This window comes from Callospermophilus lateralis, chromosome 2, assembly GCF_048772815.1.
Source record: "Callospermophilus lateralis isolate mCalLat2 chromosome 2, mCalLat2.hap1, whole genome shotgun sequence".
NCBI lineage: Eukaryota > Metazoa > Chordata > Mammalia > Rodentia > Sciuridae > Callospermophilus > Callospermophilus lateralis.
Window position 1 is genome coordinate 49,153,287 of NC_135306.1, and position 18,640 is coordinate 49,171,926.

The 18,640-nt window shown below is 34.4% G+C and overlaps 1 protein-coding gene across 1 annotated transcript in view; it reads left to right on the forward strand.

Moving 5' to 3' along the window:
* Mllt3 (MLLT3 super elongation complex subunit) overlaps positions 1-18,640 on the forward strand; it is a 263,517-nt gene that overhangs the window by 186,004 nt on the left and 58,873 nt on the right. Inside the window, exon 5 of the mRNA XM_076843404.2 lies at positions 13,453-14,163. Coding sequence (XP_076699519.1) covers positions 13,453-14,163 — 711 coding nt within the window. The remainder of the gene's footprint in view (positions 1-13,452; positions 14,164-18,640) is intronic.

Genomic DNA, 18,640 nt, shown 5'->3' on the forward strand with positions numbered 1-18,640 from the left:
CCAGCCCCGTGTGGTTGACAGCCAAGGTCTGCCACCATCTTGAGCATTAGCCAAGCCTCTGATGACCATGATTGTAGCAGCCTCTGAGTGCTTGAACAGCTGAGTGTGGTAAAACAACTTTGTAGGCCCCCATGTGCAAGCAGGCTGGCCTTGTAGTCTCTTTGTAAGGAATTTTAATCTTTATACCCTTAAGCCTTTAAATGAGTGTGGTCTTACAAATTCCTGAGATGCCCTCAAGTCATACTTCTTACTTTTTCTGTAAAGTACTTAACATCTCTTCCATTACTATAATCTCTTGACAACCATACCTTCCTTAGCCACAGATATATTCACAATTTTCTGGCCAATCTGCATTTTTTTTTAATATTTCTGTTCTGTTTTCTGCTCCTGATTATCAAAATAAGTTTGGCTAAAAGCTACCCGTAGTATCCATGCTACCACATGTGTGCTGAGCTGCCTGGCAATTTCATGTTCCAGGATAATTAGTCAATCTCTTTTAAATTTAGCCTCATAGACAGTCTTAGGACACAGGTAAAAATGTAGACACTTTCTTTGCCAGAATGTAGCACAGATGCCTTCTAGTCCAAATCCAATAGAATCCTCCTTTTCTTCTGGAATCTCATGAACCCAGTCTACTGTCTGCAGCTTTGTCAGCATTTTGGTTTTCTGAGCTCCTACCAAAATTGCTCATTAAGCTTGGCTTACAATGTTCTAAGGCTTCTTCAACTTGTATTCCTAAACTTTTAAAAATTCCACCCACAGACTAGCTCCAAAGGTTTCTGAACCACATAGTCAGTTAGTCCCAGCAATGACCCCACTTCTTGAAACCAATTTTGTTTTAGTTACTTTTTATGTCACTGTGACCAAAATACCCAACAAGATCAATTTAGAGGAAGAAATGTTAATTTTGGTTCATGGTTTCAGAGGTTTAGTCTATGATCGGACAACTCCATAGCTGTAGGCTTAAGGTAAAGTATAACATCATGACAGAAGTGTGTGGCAGAGAAAGCAGCAGAGGTTGAGCTCTGCTTACCATGGATAAAATATAAACCCCCAAAGGAATTCTCCCATGGACCTACTTCCTCTAGCCACACCCTACCTGCCTATAGTTACCACCCAGTTAATCCGTATCAGTGGATCAGCTCACTGATTACCTTAAAACTCTCATAATCAAATCATTTCACTTCTGGACATTCTTGCATTGTCTCACATGTGAACTTTTGAGGATGCCTCATTTCCAAACCGTAATAATTTTTTTAAATTATTTTATTTGTAGGTGGACTCAATACCTTTATTTAATTTTTATGTGGTACTGGGGATCGAACTCAGTGCGCTTTTCCTCTGAGCCATAACCCCAGCCCCTTGTAATAATTTCTTATTGCTTGTTTATTTTTTGGATTCTAACATTTTTCCTTTATAGATTTCATATGTATTTATTTTATGTTCTGCATCTGATGATTGTGTATCTGAGATGCTTATGGCCCTTTTACCTCAGATAGTAGTGACATATTTCTTTGTGTTCAGAGTTATCTTAAAAATATGCATTCATACTTGTTTAGATGAACTTTGGGATCCTGAGGCCTGAGTTCAAGAGTATATTTCCCCAACACCAGATTTTTAAAGGCTGATCTTAGTTTCTGTGAAATGCTTCGTTTTAGGTCTCCAAATATGCTGTAGGCTCCAGGTATGATCTTTAATAAGAGATCCATGAGAACATAGGCATGTATGTACCCTTTGGGGAACCCTTTATTGCTTGCTTTATTATACTTCACAATTTGCATTTTATCTCCTTTTTTAAAAAAATCTTTTACATAAGTCTTAATTCTTGTAGTCTCCTTCTATTTTTTAATAGGTCCAGTAATGAAGAGGTGTTTTTTGGGAGGTGGGTGGGTAATTATTCAGTACCTAGTTGTAGTGTTCTGAGAGCTCCCAAAGGTCCACTAAATTAGAAGGGTTATTTTTTCTGAAACCATAGTGGGTCTAACAGTTTTGCCGTAGTCCTTTGTGTATAGTAGAGATGAATAAGTGTTGAGAGAAGGTGACAAGATAACATAACTATGATTATATTTTCCTTTTGTTCATTTGTGTCTTTCTTTGACCATGCCACCCTACCTTTTGTGATGCTGTAGAATGAACCCAGGACCTTGGGTGTGTTAGGCTCTATCAGTGAGCTACATCTCTAACCCACTGGCTATTTATTAATATAACACCTATATTGAATTTTTTTGTGTTGACTATTTATTGACTTTTCATGCATTGTTCATTTTATACTTCCTACTACTCCATTGTGATTAGTAGTATACTAAGATTGACTGTTCTCTGTAACAATTACTTATCAAAACCTCATTCTGAAAAATCTAGCTGCTACCCAAAAGGATGGCTGTAATGATCTAATTGATATATTTTAAAGCTTATTCAAGAAAACAGAAACTGTACAAAGCTAAATATACATAAACCTAGAAAGAGAAGTGATATAATTATTACTTTGAGTTTCTAGTTTCAAACCACAAAGGTAAACAGAATTTTGCTTGAAACTGCAGTCTTCTAAATATAACTTACTGTTAGTTGTATTTAATTATAATTTAGAATTTCAACCATAGCAATTTCAGAGCATAGTATATAAATAGGAGGGTTTTAAATGAGATTGAATTCATACAATATAGATGAAACCAGTCATCTGAGGAAGGCATTTAAAAATTGTGCCTATTTGGATATTACTTGGTGAAATATTCAGTATATTTTACCAATTGATGCTTTTTAGACTTCATATTTAAATGGAGATACAGTACTTAATATTTTTAATATTTAGAAAAACATTTATTGGGTTTACTTTTAAATAAATGTCTCAGAAAATGAATATTTAACTACCTATTTTAATTCACTTGTGAGGGAAAATAATATTTTTCATTTACAAATATTACATTTACACAATTCTATCATAGTACTTTTCTATATATGTTAATGGTATGAGTAAAATGTATAAAACTCAGAAGTGCAATTTAGTTATCAAGTTCCATCCGTAGCTTAGTGCTTGATTATAGTTTTTTCCATGAACAGTAAAATGACATAACCTTTAAATTTCTCAGAAGGAAGATCAAAATATTTTTAAAACATGGGAAGATAACTAGTCATATACTTGAATAGTTTTTATTTTTCTAGTGAAAATTTTTTTATAAAATATTTGAAGCCTAGCTGGGCATATGAAAGGGGAGAAGATATAAAAGTATATTTGGGAGCTTGAAGAAGTTTATATTAAATAATGCCTGTACATTTTTTATAACTTTTTAAAAATATATTTATTTTTTAGTTGTAGTTGGATACAATGCCTTTATTTTATTTATTTATATGTGGTGCTGAGGATCGAAACCAGGGCCTTGCACATGCTCTACTACTGAGCCACAACCCCAGCCATTGTTTTAAAAAAAGAATTAAGTGCAAAGGAAAGTGTTTAACAAAAAGCAAAAGTCCAATGCGATAATCTTTAACTCCTTCCCACTTCCTAGAAAGAATCTCTTTAACTGTTGCTAAGTTCTAAGGTTATTGCAAAAGTTTCCAAACTATGAAGTTGCTATTTCTGCATGAGACTCTCATTCATTTGCTCCACCTCCTTTCCACTTAATTTAATACCATTTTAAATTTTTCTCCTGGATACTTTCATAATTTTCTCGATATTGAATATAGAACATGTTTTCTTATTTCACCAACTGTGGGCAGTGTCTCTCAGTTCTCAACTTTGTAAGTTCATTTTATCCTGATTTCTTTCCCTTTTCTGCTCCTTTTCCTATCTTCTATCTCTGTCATTTGAACACTTACTTCTACATTGTCAAGTTTGATAATGGTGTGTTATATAATTAAAAACATTAAGTTTTAGGTGCTTATTATAGCAGTAGTAACATAGTAGCAACCGAAAGCATTTACATAGTTCCTGCTATGTGCCTGGCTCATTATATATATATTATATGTACTATTTATAACAGGTTGAATATCTTTTTTCTGAAATGTTTGGAACTGGTAGTATTTTGGAATTTTTCAATTTTTTAAAGTTTTGGAATATTTACATATACACAATGATGCATCTTTGGAACAATCCAATTCTAAGCAGCAAGTTATTTATATTTCATGTGCATCATATATACACAGCTTGAGAATAATTTATTCATCCAGTGTACCTGTGTTTAGACCATGAACCATCACAATAGGTCAGGTGTGGAATTTTCCATTGGTGCTATCATAATAGTGCTCAAAATTTTTTCTCATGTCAATGCTCAAAATGTTTCAGAGTTGCATTTAGGATTTCTTTTAGCCTAACCTGTGTATACACATACATATACTTGGGGTGCTTTCATATATATTAAAGTTATTTTATTATCAGTGTGACCTTGGTGTGGTATAAATACTCTTATGGTAATATTATGGTTTCCACTTTATAGACAAGGAAATATAATTTAATTAAATAATAATAATTTAAATTATTTAGCAGGTTGAACGTATTAATTTCTAAAAGTTGAAAGTCCCTGAGCATTATTGTTATAGCTAGGTAAAATGTTCATTCTCAGCTAATATATTTACAGTTACCATGTTTTCTTTCTTGTACAGTTTTTTCTTTATTACCACCTTAGTTTTGTGCTAAATTTCTCAAATTACCTTTCTTTCCAGTCACCTCCTTTAGGGCCCTTTATAGAACCCTTCAGTTTTCTTATCGGTGATTTTTCTACCTCACTTTTTTTCAGAGGTGACTGTTTAGTGTTTGTTTTGAGTACTAGAAGTTTTTTTTTTTAAATTTTAAATTATGTAATATATTAGATTTTTACATTGATTTCAAAAACATTTAATTGTGAAATTAGACATACTGCAGTTTTCTGATACCCTTTGAAATGAGTGGAAATATCTGTGTTCTGCCAGGTCATTGTAGGAGGGATTGATTTTTCTAATATTACATACATCCTTTGAGTGCAACTCACTAAATCTATCAATTTTAAATAAAATATTTATTTGATAACAAAAGCTCAAAATTTAATCAACTTGAAACAAAATAATTTCAAAATAAATTATTTGCCACCTATTCCTACCCTAAATAACATACTCTGTTGGAACTCAGTAGAACTTCATTTGCATAGTTCTGCCTAGATGTCTTGTTAGTCTTGTAAAGTCACTTAGTCCTTTTGTGCTCATCCTTTGTTTTATCTCACACTTAGGTTATACTGGCAGCACTTGAAAGCTGTTTTTGTTGTTGTTTTTGGTCCTGGGGATTGAACCCAGGACATTACGCATGTGAGACAAGCACTCTACCAACTGAGCTATATCCCCAGCACTGAAAGCTGGTTTTGAGAACCATTAACTTAGAGTCCATAAAATACAGTGGTCCAGACTAGGGCATTGGAGTCAGGCTACCATGAGTTCAGTGTATCTTTGGACAGACACATTGGTGTCTATTCTTCAGTTTCTTCGTTTGTAAAATGGGGATAATAATAGCTAATTCACAAATTATAAAACTCTACGTAGTATTTGTACTAGTAAACATTCAGTAAGCTGTTACTCCTTCCACTCTCCCATCACCACTCCAGTAGTTTTGGGGGTTTTTTTTATTTTCTACTCAGTCTAGCCCCTCTACCACACTTGAACATCCTAGAGTGAAGAGTTCATTTTAATTTCCTTTTTAAAGTCCTCAAGCAGGTATCCATTGTTTCCCAGATGTAATTGCTCTTTGTAACTGTTATTGAGGCCAGTCTGTCCAAATAAAGAATTAGAAGAACTCATGGCCAGGTTTGGCTGAGGGGAATCTGTTATCCATGTCTAGGTTCTCTCCTTGAATGGCAAATATCATCTTTTATTCCTCTTTCACATTAATGTTGGTTCATACTTAGTTGCTGGATGATCGCTGCATCTTTTGTTAATTGTTTCAAAATCCAGGCATACCTGTATTTCTGTAGATGTGGGTATGTCTGTACTGGTTGACTATTGTACAGATTCAGGCAAATTGAGAAATTTAAGAATAATTCTATAATTCTTTAAAACCTTCTGCTCATTTTTACATAATTATTTTTAGAAATGACTTTTTGTATGTATGGTTTTTTTCCTAAACTATGGAAATATATGGCAGAATTCCCTGTAACTTTAATGTCACCTAAAAAAAGTAAGGTAACATTATTAAAATGTGAAAATGATAAAGTCCCATAACAGCCATCTTTTATTTTTCTTATTTGTGTGTGTATAAACATTTCATGTTGTTTTGTGGATTGATCACTGAGGTTGTTACTGAATGAAAGAATTCTGTTACTATTTTCAAGTGCCATTTCTCTTCCAGTTGTTCCATATTTTTTTAAATCCCTTTTCCATTGACTGATAAGTTTGGGGTTGTATTGGTTCTAGTTAGCCTCATTGTTCAGATAAGCTTTTCTTCTTCTTCTTCTTCTTTTTTTTTTAAATCAGACCAATTGTTGAAATGTTTGTTGCTTTACAATCTTACCGTCTTTTAATATTAATTTTAATAAACATTATGGTTTAAAGTCAAATGGTGTTTTAAAAGCCTATAAACATCAGCAGCCTATTTTGCTTCACCCTTCCCCCAAAACACCACAGTCTCTCTCACAGACACACTCACACATACACACACAAACCACACAAATACACTTCTTTTTCTCTTTCTCTTAAGCCCCCTGCCCCCTGTTATACTATTTAGTTGTTTTTGTTGGTCTTTACCTACCTATTTTGAAATCTTTGTAAATTGATGTCTCCTCAAAAGTTTTATTTTTTATAGGAATGCTTATTACTTTTTAATTTTGAAATATCAACTTGTTTAGTTGTAGTAGAAAAGTGGATTGTAAATGTCCTTTAAGTCAGAATTAACTTGATACATTTCTCTTTGTTACTTGGAACACTAAATGTACATTTAAGGCAGTAATACAATGATGGAATTGAAGCATAATGTTGGTGAAATTTGTTTCCTTTAAAGATTTTTTTTATTATATTTGATATCATAATGTTTGCATATTTTGTGGATTTTTTTTCTAGTTTCTCAGAGAAAGTGAGTACTAAGTCTCTTTTCCTTTTTAACTAATGAATGTAGTAGGGGCTTTAAATCTTCCTTTGAGGACATGTTTTCTGTGCCCCTAAACTGCTTTTTATATTTAGTGCTCTTTTCATTGTTCTCTTTTTGTTTTTCTTTTTTGTATTTCATTAGAATATGATTAACCATTATAATCTACTCAAACATTTTAAAAGGGTATTTTAAAGTTTATAATACCTCATGATTGATTTTTGTCATTCTATGGACTCATAAAATTATGTGTTTTCTTCAAGGGATAGAAAGTTTTTTACATAATTATTAAATCAGTTGGGGGTTGCTTTAGTTCATTTTATTAAGCCCATAATCATTTTGTTAGATCTGTCCATTTACGCCAAAATATGTTGATTTCTTGTTTAACAATTAAATATACTTCAAGGTTTTCTTAAATATTAAATGCTTTTGCCGTATGTAACTTAGCTTCTTACATGGTTTTTGCTGCTTGGGGCTTTTAACTTTGAAGTCCACATTGTTTGATATTAATATAGCACTTGTGCTTTCTTTGGGGGAACATTTAGCTGATATTTCCTTCTCTCTCTTCTCCCTCTTTCTTTCTCTCTCTCTCTCTCTCGTGCTAGGGATTGAACCCAGGGGTACTTAACCACCAAGCTATATCCACAGTCCTTTATTAGTTTTTATTTTAAGGTAATATCTCACTAATTGGTTAGAGCCTCACCAAATTGCCAAGACTGGCCTCAAACTTGAAAGCTGCTGGGATTATAAGCATGTGTCACCACACACAGCCAACTAGTATTTCTAGGCTCATTTCTTTATTTTAAACTTTTCTCAAACTTGCGTCTCTTGTAAAAACAATTTGTAAGTGACCCTTGTCTTTTTAGATCTGACACTGTCTTCCAGTGGCAGAATCTAGCTCTTTCATTTTTATTGAGTGACACTTCTTTTTGTTACTATCTTTTTACCTTGTTCATTAATGGTGATAATTATATACTTCTATAATTGTTAGTAATTACATTTGACTTTTGGGTTTTTCTTAATTCTGCTATATTTTCAAATCTATAACCACTTCCCATCCCCTTCTCACCTTTTTTGAGATAGTCTCACTATGTGGTCCAGGCTGTCCTCTAAACTCCAAGGCTCAAGAGACCCTCCAAGATTGAACCTTTGGAGTATCTGTGACTGCATCTCCTGCCTGGCTTTCCATTTTCCCTTTGTTGATGCGACAGTTCTTCTGAACCTTTCTATTTCCTTATTGGCTACCTTCCCTTTTGATTGTCCATAATTCAGATTTTTTTCACTGTAACATGATAAAAATATATGAGCATTTTCTTAATCTTGTCAATACTCTGCCTTTCCTAATTGTAGGTCCATATTTCTTCTAGACTTTTCTGTCAGGAATTCATATTGGCACTTATGTCACATATACACATAGTTTATTATTCATTTAGATTTAATTCATAAAGAGCACGTGATACATTGCACTCCATTTCTTTCCCTTTCATCTTGCCATACATAAAGTATTTCTTTTCTAATTTGATTTTCATTTGGTTAGAATCCCTTCCCTAGTCCCTTTCTTAGATGCAGCAGGGGAATTGTGCTCCTTGAATTGTTAAGTGCCGGCAGATAGTTCACATCAGGTACAGGATGTTTGGGTTGTACAGTAGTTCTCCCTTATCCGTGGTTTTTCTTTCCATGGTTTCAAGTATGTGATCAATGATGGAAGAAAAGTATCAGATGGAAAATTCCCCAAACGAACCATTAATAACTTCTAAATAGCTTTTATTACAATATATTGCATAATTGTTCTATTTTTATTATGTAATTGTCATGATTTCTCTTACTGTGCTTAATTTATAAAATAAACTTTATCATAGGTACATATGTATAGGAGAAAACATTGTGTGCGTAGGGTTCAGTTTTATCCAGGCATCTCCTGGGAGTCTTGGAAGATAGCTCCTGAGGGTGAGAGGGATTACTGCTCTTCTTTTTCTCACAGTCATCCAGATGTTGTGTTACTTTGTTTTAGAATCTTGTGTTACAAATGAAAAAAGTCCAATGGTTAATTAGAGTCTGTTTCTTTTGAGTAATTATTGTTCCTTGTAACATGTCACTTTTCTTTTTATCCTTAAAGTTCAGCAATTTTAGTGTACTGTTCTGGGTGTGTGGTTTATGATTCGTCTTGTCTGCATTTTGAAGAACCCTATGGGTTGCACTCCAGTCACATTGTTAGTTTGTAGAAACTTCTTCCACATCAGCCTTCACGATTGCCTCTTCTGTCTTTCCTGTTTCCTTCTTCTGTAGATGCCTCTGAAATGTATGGTATGTTAGGTTGCCTCCAACTGTTTTTCAGACCTCCATTATTTTGCCATTGTTTTCAGTGCTTGTATTTTTGCTTTTTTTCCTAGAATTTATTTTTCATATTCTGTTTGATTCTTCTTAAGTAATCATACTGTTTTTGACATCAGTATTTAATCTGTCTCTTCCAGAAGATTCATTAGGTATGTGTTCATTCTTATTTTTGCTACCCTGAGACTTGTTATTTATATGTTATTTATATTTATATGAGACTTGTTATTTATATGTGTAGGGGCTCAGGTTGAACTGGTAGGAGACCTTAGGTGTTGTAATGTATAAGCCAGAGAGATGTGGGCATCTCAGCCTGCACTGTAGCAGCAGGTATATTGCCTGATTCCTATCTGCATACCAGGGAATGCTTTGCCTTCTTTCTGGTCTCATTCCCCATCCCCAGGAGTAGAGCCCCTCTCCCTCCTATTGAGTCCTTTGGATCTAGCTTGGAGCCTTTGCTGATGAAGCCCTGTACCACCAGCTTTTTCTCTTAGGATATCCCCGCAGCACATTCTTCAAGCCCCACTGCCTCTTGCTCCAGAGCTGACTGGTTTAAGAGAGGGTTGGATTTGTGGTTGAAATGGAAGAGGTAAATCAAATTCAAGGTTTTTCCCACCCATAATTCTGAGTATTTATACTTTGTTCATAGCTTCAGATGGTATATCTTTGCTCTGTGTCATTTGGCATGTTTTTAATGACACAACAGAAGGGACTTTTATTTTGGAAGCTGCAGTTTGACCATCATAGTTTTTCTTATCCCTACATAGGGATAACCTCTTGGACTATATGTCAGTTTTTAGGCAGTATCCTTTTAAAACGCAGTTCATTCTTTTATAAGAGAATTATTAATTCTGAAAAATAAAACTTTGAGGCATATATGTTTGTATGCAAATTTCATTGAACAAAATGTGATTGGTGTGAAAATCTTGCACAATGCAGAAACCAGTTAAAGTTGGACAGAGAGGAAGGAAACAGGAGTTGAATCAACTTTGAGTTACCAGTGGGAAGAAGACGCAGAGATAACATGGAAATTGAAAAGCCACATATAATCAAAAACCTTACTTTGGCCAGTAGTTACCACCTCTTCTTTTCTTAAGCCATCTATAAGAGTTGCTGACAACTAGTATTAGAAGAGATTATACTTTAAAGAGACCTGTTGTTTGAAATTGAAAAAAGGAAGCTTTCAGTAGACATGAATGAATGAAAGAAAATACTATACCTTATATTCACAGATTGTAAAGTTAGTGCAAATATATGGGTATTTATATTTAAAAAGTCATTTGCCTTAAATATTTGAGATTTGAATTATGCAGACATGTTCTCTTTTGTTGGATTGCTTGATATTCAGTTTGTCCTAATCAGCCTCAGGCAAAGGGAATTTGAATTATACAACATGTGTAAACTTCACATTGAATGGTAATTAGTCTGTGATGCTTAGTGGCACTTAATATTGAGGTTAATGGTTCAATAAAACTTTTAAAAAGCCACTGACTAGATTGTGTGTGTGTGCATGTGTGTGTGTGTGTGTGTGTGTATGAGAGAGAGAGAGAATATGAATGTGTTTGGGAGATGTGTGTGTGTGTGTGTGTGTGTAATCAGTGCAAGTTTTTATTCTGTGTCAGAAACAATTTAATGCCTGACTATATATTTAAGCAACTGTTTCATATTTATTATATGTATGAATATGGAATCTGGTGGCATATATTTGAACTTTGTCATTTATCACAGACTCAGGCCAAAGGAAATGCTGTTTTATATAATAGAAACCATTCTCTCTCCTTTTTTGTTATTTTTAAATTTTTATTTGTCTAGCACATTGTTATGGAATACATTTGTCCTCTTGACTTTGAATTCTTTTTTTAGCTTAAAGAAAGCTTTTTGAGGTAGGAATTACAAAAGGAGAAGGAATAAGAAGGGTTGGGCCACTTGCTTGTACCAAGATTTGTTGAATGGGTAAAAAGGTAGCACTAAGTACCTTGACCTACAGAGAATAAAAAGTTTTAAGAACTTGTATTTCTCGAGTTTTGTATATACATGTAATTAAGAAAAGAACTTAGAATTTCTGTGACATAATAATCTGTTTCATATACCACTATGTACCTTGTGTTAAGAATTTCAGCTTGTTCTGAAGAAAGGCTTTTAAAATATATCAAGGAAAGACCCCTGAATAAGTTTTGTTTTGTTTTCATGGTGCTGAAATATTACTATTTTTAATGCTTAACATTAGAAGTATGTTGATAGTTTACAAATAGTGTATTTTCAGAAGTTACATTTATAAAAATATGTGTCATACTCCACATAGGTTGAATATTAAATAGCAGTGCTTGGTGTGTTAGAGCCATAATTAGACTACTGATTGCAAATTGCCAAAATTTAGAGTCAACAAACCAATTAAAAAAAAAAAAACAAAAAACCTCAAGGCTATTAGATTTCAAAACGTTCTTCCTTAATTTAGTTTGTCCATTATCATTTCTTTTAATTATTCATAGTATTGCTTAACATGCCAGGAAATGTCTTATAACAGAATTTATAAAATAATGCAGCTTCAGTAATATGAATTCTATCTTTAGCATTCTGTTTTTAAATCTCAGATTAAGATGTTTTGTAACGAATTGTCACTTTTTATCAATAAGAGCAAGATTTCACTTTAGTAACTTTACCATTTTATAATTTTGAAATAAAAATGCACATTTGAGAAAACAAGTGAAATAATTTGGCATATGTCATTTTGTTGTTGAGCAAATTAGACCAAAAAATGTAAGAAACAAAAAATACATATTCCCACTAAGAGCAATAATTTCTCATTTCCCCATAGATTGAGTAAGTAGTAGATTGTTCATTTCAGTGAAAAGTGTATGCCCTACCTATTGACTTTCTTGTATCATGCTAGATATTAAGGAATACAGGGTTAGTTTGCCTATTATGAGGCTTAAGTGGGTAAGTTGGAGGTAAAAAATAATAAGCCTGAAGATGTAAATTCTAGTTGAAAATCTGGACATTTATTTGTCTTTGGTTTCATTAGGAGGTGGAAGTAAGCAAGAAAGCGCTCTTCTTTTAGTATTGGTGTGGATTTTTGCATGTCCAGGATCTACTTCTGTTTCTTATTATTACTATTAATGATAGAGGTTCACAAATAGGGTAAGTATGGCCTGAGAATTTTGTTCCTACAGAAAGAATATATAGAGGTTACTCACCTTAAGTTGTTTATATTAGTATATATTATATTGGTATTGCTGACATTTAAAGTGAAGTAGGAGCAATTAACTCTTCCAAGTAATTGATAAAATCTTCAGTCCATTTGATGGTTAAGTTAAATCTTTGTTAGACTCCTTCTTTTTCACCCTTATGGGTGGGAGACATATTCCTTAATTGATAGAACTTTGAACAGCATAAAAATAATAGTTTTATCTGAAATTGAGAATCATTTTCTTTTTGAGTGCTTGTGATTCTTGACATTGCAAAGTCATTTACAGACTGGCGTCACTGTGTGTAGCTCGATGCAGCTCCCCAAATGAAGCCAGTGCTTCACTCCCTTGCTGTTTAGTTTATTCTGGTCCTTGGTCTCTAAGTACCATTTCATTCTTCTCTTTCTAGTAATTATTTCCTATCCTCCAGGACCTAATTCACACATTACTTTTCTATGAACTTCTGAATTATTCTTCTTCTCATGCCCCCAAAGAATTAAATATCCCTTTCTTTTGGTTGCCATAGCACTTAAAAGGTGGGTCTTCCAACAACTGTCGATCATAGTTATTGAGAGTGAGGGCCATGTGTTATCCATCTTTGTATCTTCTAGGAGAGCGCGTAGTTAACATTTGTGAATTGAAATGTTTTAAAACTATGCTTTCAATGATTAAAAAAACAGCTTGCCTCATTAAATTCTTTGATCATGGTAACCTTTTCTCCCTATGTTTCTTGCATACACTGTTCCCACCTGTTATACTGTGGTGGTTGGAGTATATTAAAATATTTTTTAGGAATCAAAGAAGGATCTCTTTGTGTATATCAAATTCAAGGAAATTGGCTTTTGACTCTTTATTGCCGTTCAGTTTTAAGAGTTTGATTTTCTTCTCCCCTTTCTGCAGGACCCTAATAGGAGTATTCATACCAGCAGCAGCAGCAGCAGCAGCAGTAGCAGCAGCAGCAGCAGCAGCAGCAGCAGTAGTAGTAGCAGTAGCAGCAGCAGCAGCAGTAGCAGCAGCAGCAGCAGCAGCAGTAGCAGCAGCAGCAGCAGTAGTACCAGTTTTTCAAAGCCTCACAAATTAATGAAGGAGCACAAGGAAAAACCTTCTAAAGACTCCAGAGAACATAAAAGTGCCTTCAAAGAACCTTCCAGGGATCACAACAAATCTTCCAAAGAATCCTCTAAGAAACCCAAAGAAAATAAACCACTGAAAGAAGAGAAAATAGTTCCTAAGATGGCCTTCAAGGAACCTAAACCCATGTCAAAAGAGCCAAAACCTGACAGTAACTTACTCACCATCACCAGTGGACAGCAAGATAAGAAGGCTCCTAGTAAGAGGCCCCCCATTTCAGATTCTGAAGAACTCTCAGCCAAAAAAAGGAAAAAGAGTAGCTCAGAGGCTTTATTTAAAAGTTTTTCTAGTGCACCACCACTGATACTCACTTGTTCTGCTGACAAAAAACAGATAAAAGATAAATCTCATGTCAAGATGGGAAAAGTCAAAATTGAAAGTGAGGCATCAGAGAAGAAGAAGTCAGCGTTACCGCCATTTGATGACATCGTGGATCCCAACGATTCAGACGTGGAGGAGAATATGTCCTCTAAATCTGACGTGAGTAGCCTCACTGGTGTTTCTCCTTTTTTTGGGTAGTTTTCAGATTTTTATTTCAAATACTTTTGTGAGAAGGAACGAGGGAAGGAAATGAATGCTAAACCCTGCAGAGGTAGCATGGAGATAGGGGTGGTCTAGAATTGAATTTCCGTAACGAATGGGAAGAAGGAAATGGAATCATTAAGGCATCTGAAGAATTTTTTTAGGCTATGATATTAGTTGTTAAAGGAAAGATATATTCTAGAGTGTAATAATGGATTATTTGTATTGCAACAGAAAATTTCAGTGCTCATTAACTTTGGTAACTATGCTTTTTAATTATTGTTGATTTAGGAAATGAAAGGAATACATAAAACCTGACAACAAGGGAAAATAAATTTAAAAGAGAAACCTAAAAAAAAACTGGGGTGGGGGGATATGGCTGTAATATTGATTTTTGAATCATTGTAATGAAATAATTTGTTTATATAATGGAAAAATGGCAGTAGTATTTTTTAATAGTTTTATTGAGGCAAAGTTGATGTACCAATATATTATGCATATTTAAAACATATAGTCTGAAAAATTTTTATATTTGTATGTACTTGTAAAACCATTTTCACTGTGAAAACGAAGTAATTTTTTCTTCATTGTATAGCCACTGATTTGGAAAGGGGCTGTTATGTGTGGGATCTTCATTGTGTATTCTATCAGCAGGATTATCCTCTGTGGGTACCTATAGGAGTGTCTGATCATCTAATACTTCCAAAGAATGTTATTTGATGTTGGAATTTAAGCTTATAATTGCAGATTTTCAGAGTTGGAAGGGATTTTCAGGTTATCTATTCTAACCTCTTACCAGCGTTAAGAAATCTTATACTTCTGGTGACACAGCTCGTAATCAGAAGTTATTTGATTCTATTTCTGAAAAACAAACATCACTTACAATGAAGTTATCTGCTCCTCACTTTTCCTTTCTCTGATTTTAGTCTTCTTGAGTTACTTTTCAGTGACCATTGTTCCCCCCGAAACTACTTTATTTGGCTTATTAGTATTTCTAGACGATGGTCAAACCAGATGTCTAGCTAAAGATCGCTGGCAATTTTAGAATACTTTTCTTTCTCTTCCATGAAGTTGCCTATAGATGGCCGTAGTTTAAATGCTAGCAAGGTGTAGGAAGCCTTTCCCTGTCTTGGGTTTGCACTGTTCTGGGTAAAAAAGCAGTTGGAATCAGAATGTGGTAACAGTACCAAACCCCAGGAATACAGAAACCACTTTCTTTCCCCCTACTCTCTGTGGCAATTTCAAACTTATGATAGAAGATCAAGTTAGGAGCAGAATGGCACAGAAAATACTGGAGGGTTGAATAATTTGTTCTTCCAATGTTTAGTATAGGCTTAATAGTTATAGTCTGTAAGAGTCAAACGGGTTTGTTGCTGTATCTCGGGTATCTACTTTCCCTTGTGTGTTCCTACCTCGCCTCTTCTTTAAGGCTTACTTGTAGTGCGGATGTTACTGTTGTTTATGTTTGACTGTTGTTTCAGATCACCCTGCATTTCTATGAGGGTGTGACTAATCTACCAAAATTGTTGAGTTTAGCAACTTTGTCTTTCTATATTCTGACATATTGTGATTCATCTAGAATAAAGGTTTTCAAATTGTGAGCCGTGAGTCACTGGTGTGAGCTATGAAATCAATTTAGCATGCCTTCATCAGCATTTTAAAAATCAGAATACATTGTAATTATATGAGTAAGTGATGGTTTGTGAAATTTTTATCTCAGAGAGGGTGTGTGTGTTTTTTACAGTGGTCAAAACTTTGTAAGGCACATTTTTTAGAACATTTGCTTACTTGTGAGTAGACCAAATTGCATTCATAAAGCACTGCTGAATGTTCTTTCTACATGAAACTATCACAGATGGTCTTCCTCCTTAGGTAATTTTGTTTATTCTCTCTCTGAGTTTGTTTGTTTCTTTGTTTGTTTTGTTGTTGTTTCTTGTTCCTTCTCTCATATATTTTTTATAAAGTGTAGCTTTCTTTTAATAAAATTCTTTCTCGGTATATTTAACCAAAGCAATACCTTCAAAAATCTCTGGAACTAAAAGTTAGAATTATAATTCCTTACAGTATGTAGTAAATTTTTCAAAGTGATGTATGACATGGTAGAGCTACAAATTCTGCTATTACAACAGGAGTTTTGTAATGTTTTCTGCATAGCATAGCAGAGGAATCATCTAAAGACTTTTTGAGTATTGTTTAGGTATGAAACCCAAGAACTATATTTCCTTTAGTTTTCTGGTAATAAATGTCTTTATGGTTGCTGGTTGTGGTTTAATTCTTTAAACATAGATGGTATAACAGAGAGAATAGGTTAAGGCGGTGGTGTGTTTGCCATGTGTCCACAACCTTGCTATGCACAAAGTGGGGCAGGAGAGAAGCTGAAATTTCACTTATCCAGTGGTGAAGATAGCCTGTTTGGACTGTCTGCTACCCGTGGGCAGGGCACAAGGAACAGGAGGCACCTGCCATCAATAACAGAGCAGCATAGAGCCTCCCTTGGCAAGTAACTGATTTGTGTCATGGGGCAGGACCAGAGTCAGGGGCCCATTGTTCTGGGTGTGAGCATGATGATCCCTAAGTGATTAGATGGCCAGATTTCTCTAAAGTCGTGAACAGCTTCTTTTTTTTTATTTTGAGCCAGATTTATGTTCATTTGTGGGGCTTTGAGTTGGCTGCTAATCTTAGATATGGCAGGCATAGATCATGGATTCTGGAAACAACCAAGCAAAGAAAGGATACAAAAGAAATCAGAAGAATGTAAGAATGAGGAAGACTAGGGGAAGTGACTATTCACCTGGTTTGTCCATGAAGAAAATATCTTGATCCTGGTTTGTTGAAATTAAAAGGAAGAATACTTTATTTTATTTTAATTAGATGTGATTTGCAGTACTAGAAATTGAACATTGGGCTTTGTGCATGCTAGGCATGCACTTTATCATTGAGCTATATCCCTAGCCCCAAAGAATTAAAGAAACTTCTCCATAATCAAGTTTGATGCAGGTTTTATATAAAAATAAGAATCAGTACTATTAAGTTACATTAAGGAGTATATAGCTTATTGATTCAAATAGTTGTTTTGTGTGTGTGTGTGTGTGTGGGTTTTTTGTTTTTTTTGTTTTTTTTTGTGGTCCTAGGGGTTGAACCTAGGGCCTTGTGCATGCAAGGCAAGTACTCTACCAACTGAGCTATATCCCCAGCCCTCGAATAGTTCATTTTGATCAAATTTTTTTAATATTTATTTTTTAGTTATAGGTGGATACAATATATTTATTTTATTTTTATGTGGTGCTGAGGATCGAACCCAGTGCCTCACACTTGCTAGGCGAGCACTCTACCTCTGAGCCACAACCCCAGCCCCGCATTTTGATCAGATTTTTATATTCTTCATTTATGGGAAAGAGAAAAGATGATAGACACCCATGATTTATGTGCTGTGTATTTTTGGAAGGTTCACGTGTTTGTTGAGAGATGGTTGGTGGGTAGATAGGGAATTAGGAGTCTGCAAGGTGGAGTCAGGCTGTGTTTTGAATCCCACTGCCACCAGTCATCTTGGGCAAACATTTAACCTCCTGGGTTTAGTTTCATTTTTATAAAGTGGAGATCATTATTAGGACCTATATTGTAAAATTATTGTGAAAAATTAATCTATCAATCTGGGTAAAGCAGTTAGCAAACTAATAAAACATCTGTTATTATTGTTATGTGTGACTTGGCTTCTGGGAATCTTTTATGACCTGTAGCTTTGAAGGAGATTTTATGATATTCAAATATACTGTAGGACTCTAGTGTCCTTTTTCAAGCACTTTAAGTGTGTGTGTGTGGCAGGGGCGGGGTGGGGGACGGATACTTAGAGGGTATAACTTCTCTGCATTCTTTCTGAGGGAGGTATGGTGACCTCCATATGCACATTACATGGTCACTGGAAAAATACAGGACAGAGTCTGAGTTATAAACCAAAAGTGAAGCCAAAATTCCCCAAGATTTTTAATGAAATGAGATAAGGACTATCACAATTAACGCTGCATTGGGTAGGCACTTGGTGGCTTTCTTTTTTTATTACAGCTACTATTAAAAGAAAACATCCTCAGAAATGATTTGAGTTACTGTTAGTATAACTGAAGAGTAATTTTTAAATGCTTGTGATTCTTGAAATGTTTCTCATCTTACAAAAAACCCTAATATTGTCACATGAACGTTCGTCTGTAATTTTCCCTGCAAAAGAATTTGGGTGGGGAGAGAATAAGGTAGGGAGGCAGGAGGCCTATTTTATGGTGGGTGAGCATTCAGTAAATACTGAAAGCATGGTAAGGGAATGTTTTTGTTGAGAATATTTTATATTTAAGAACATTGGTAATTCCCAGTAGGGTGAAGCAGTTTTTGGTTTAGGAGTTTGTTGTTTTGGAGATATAAATGTCTAAAATACTTACAGGTTAGTAAA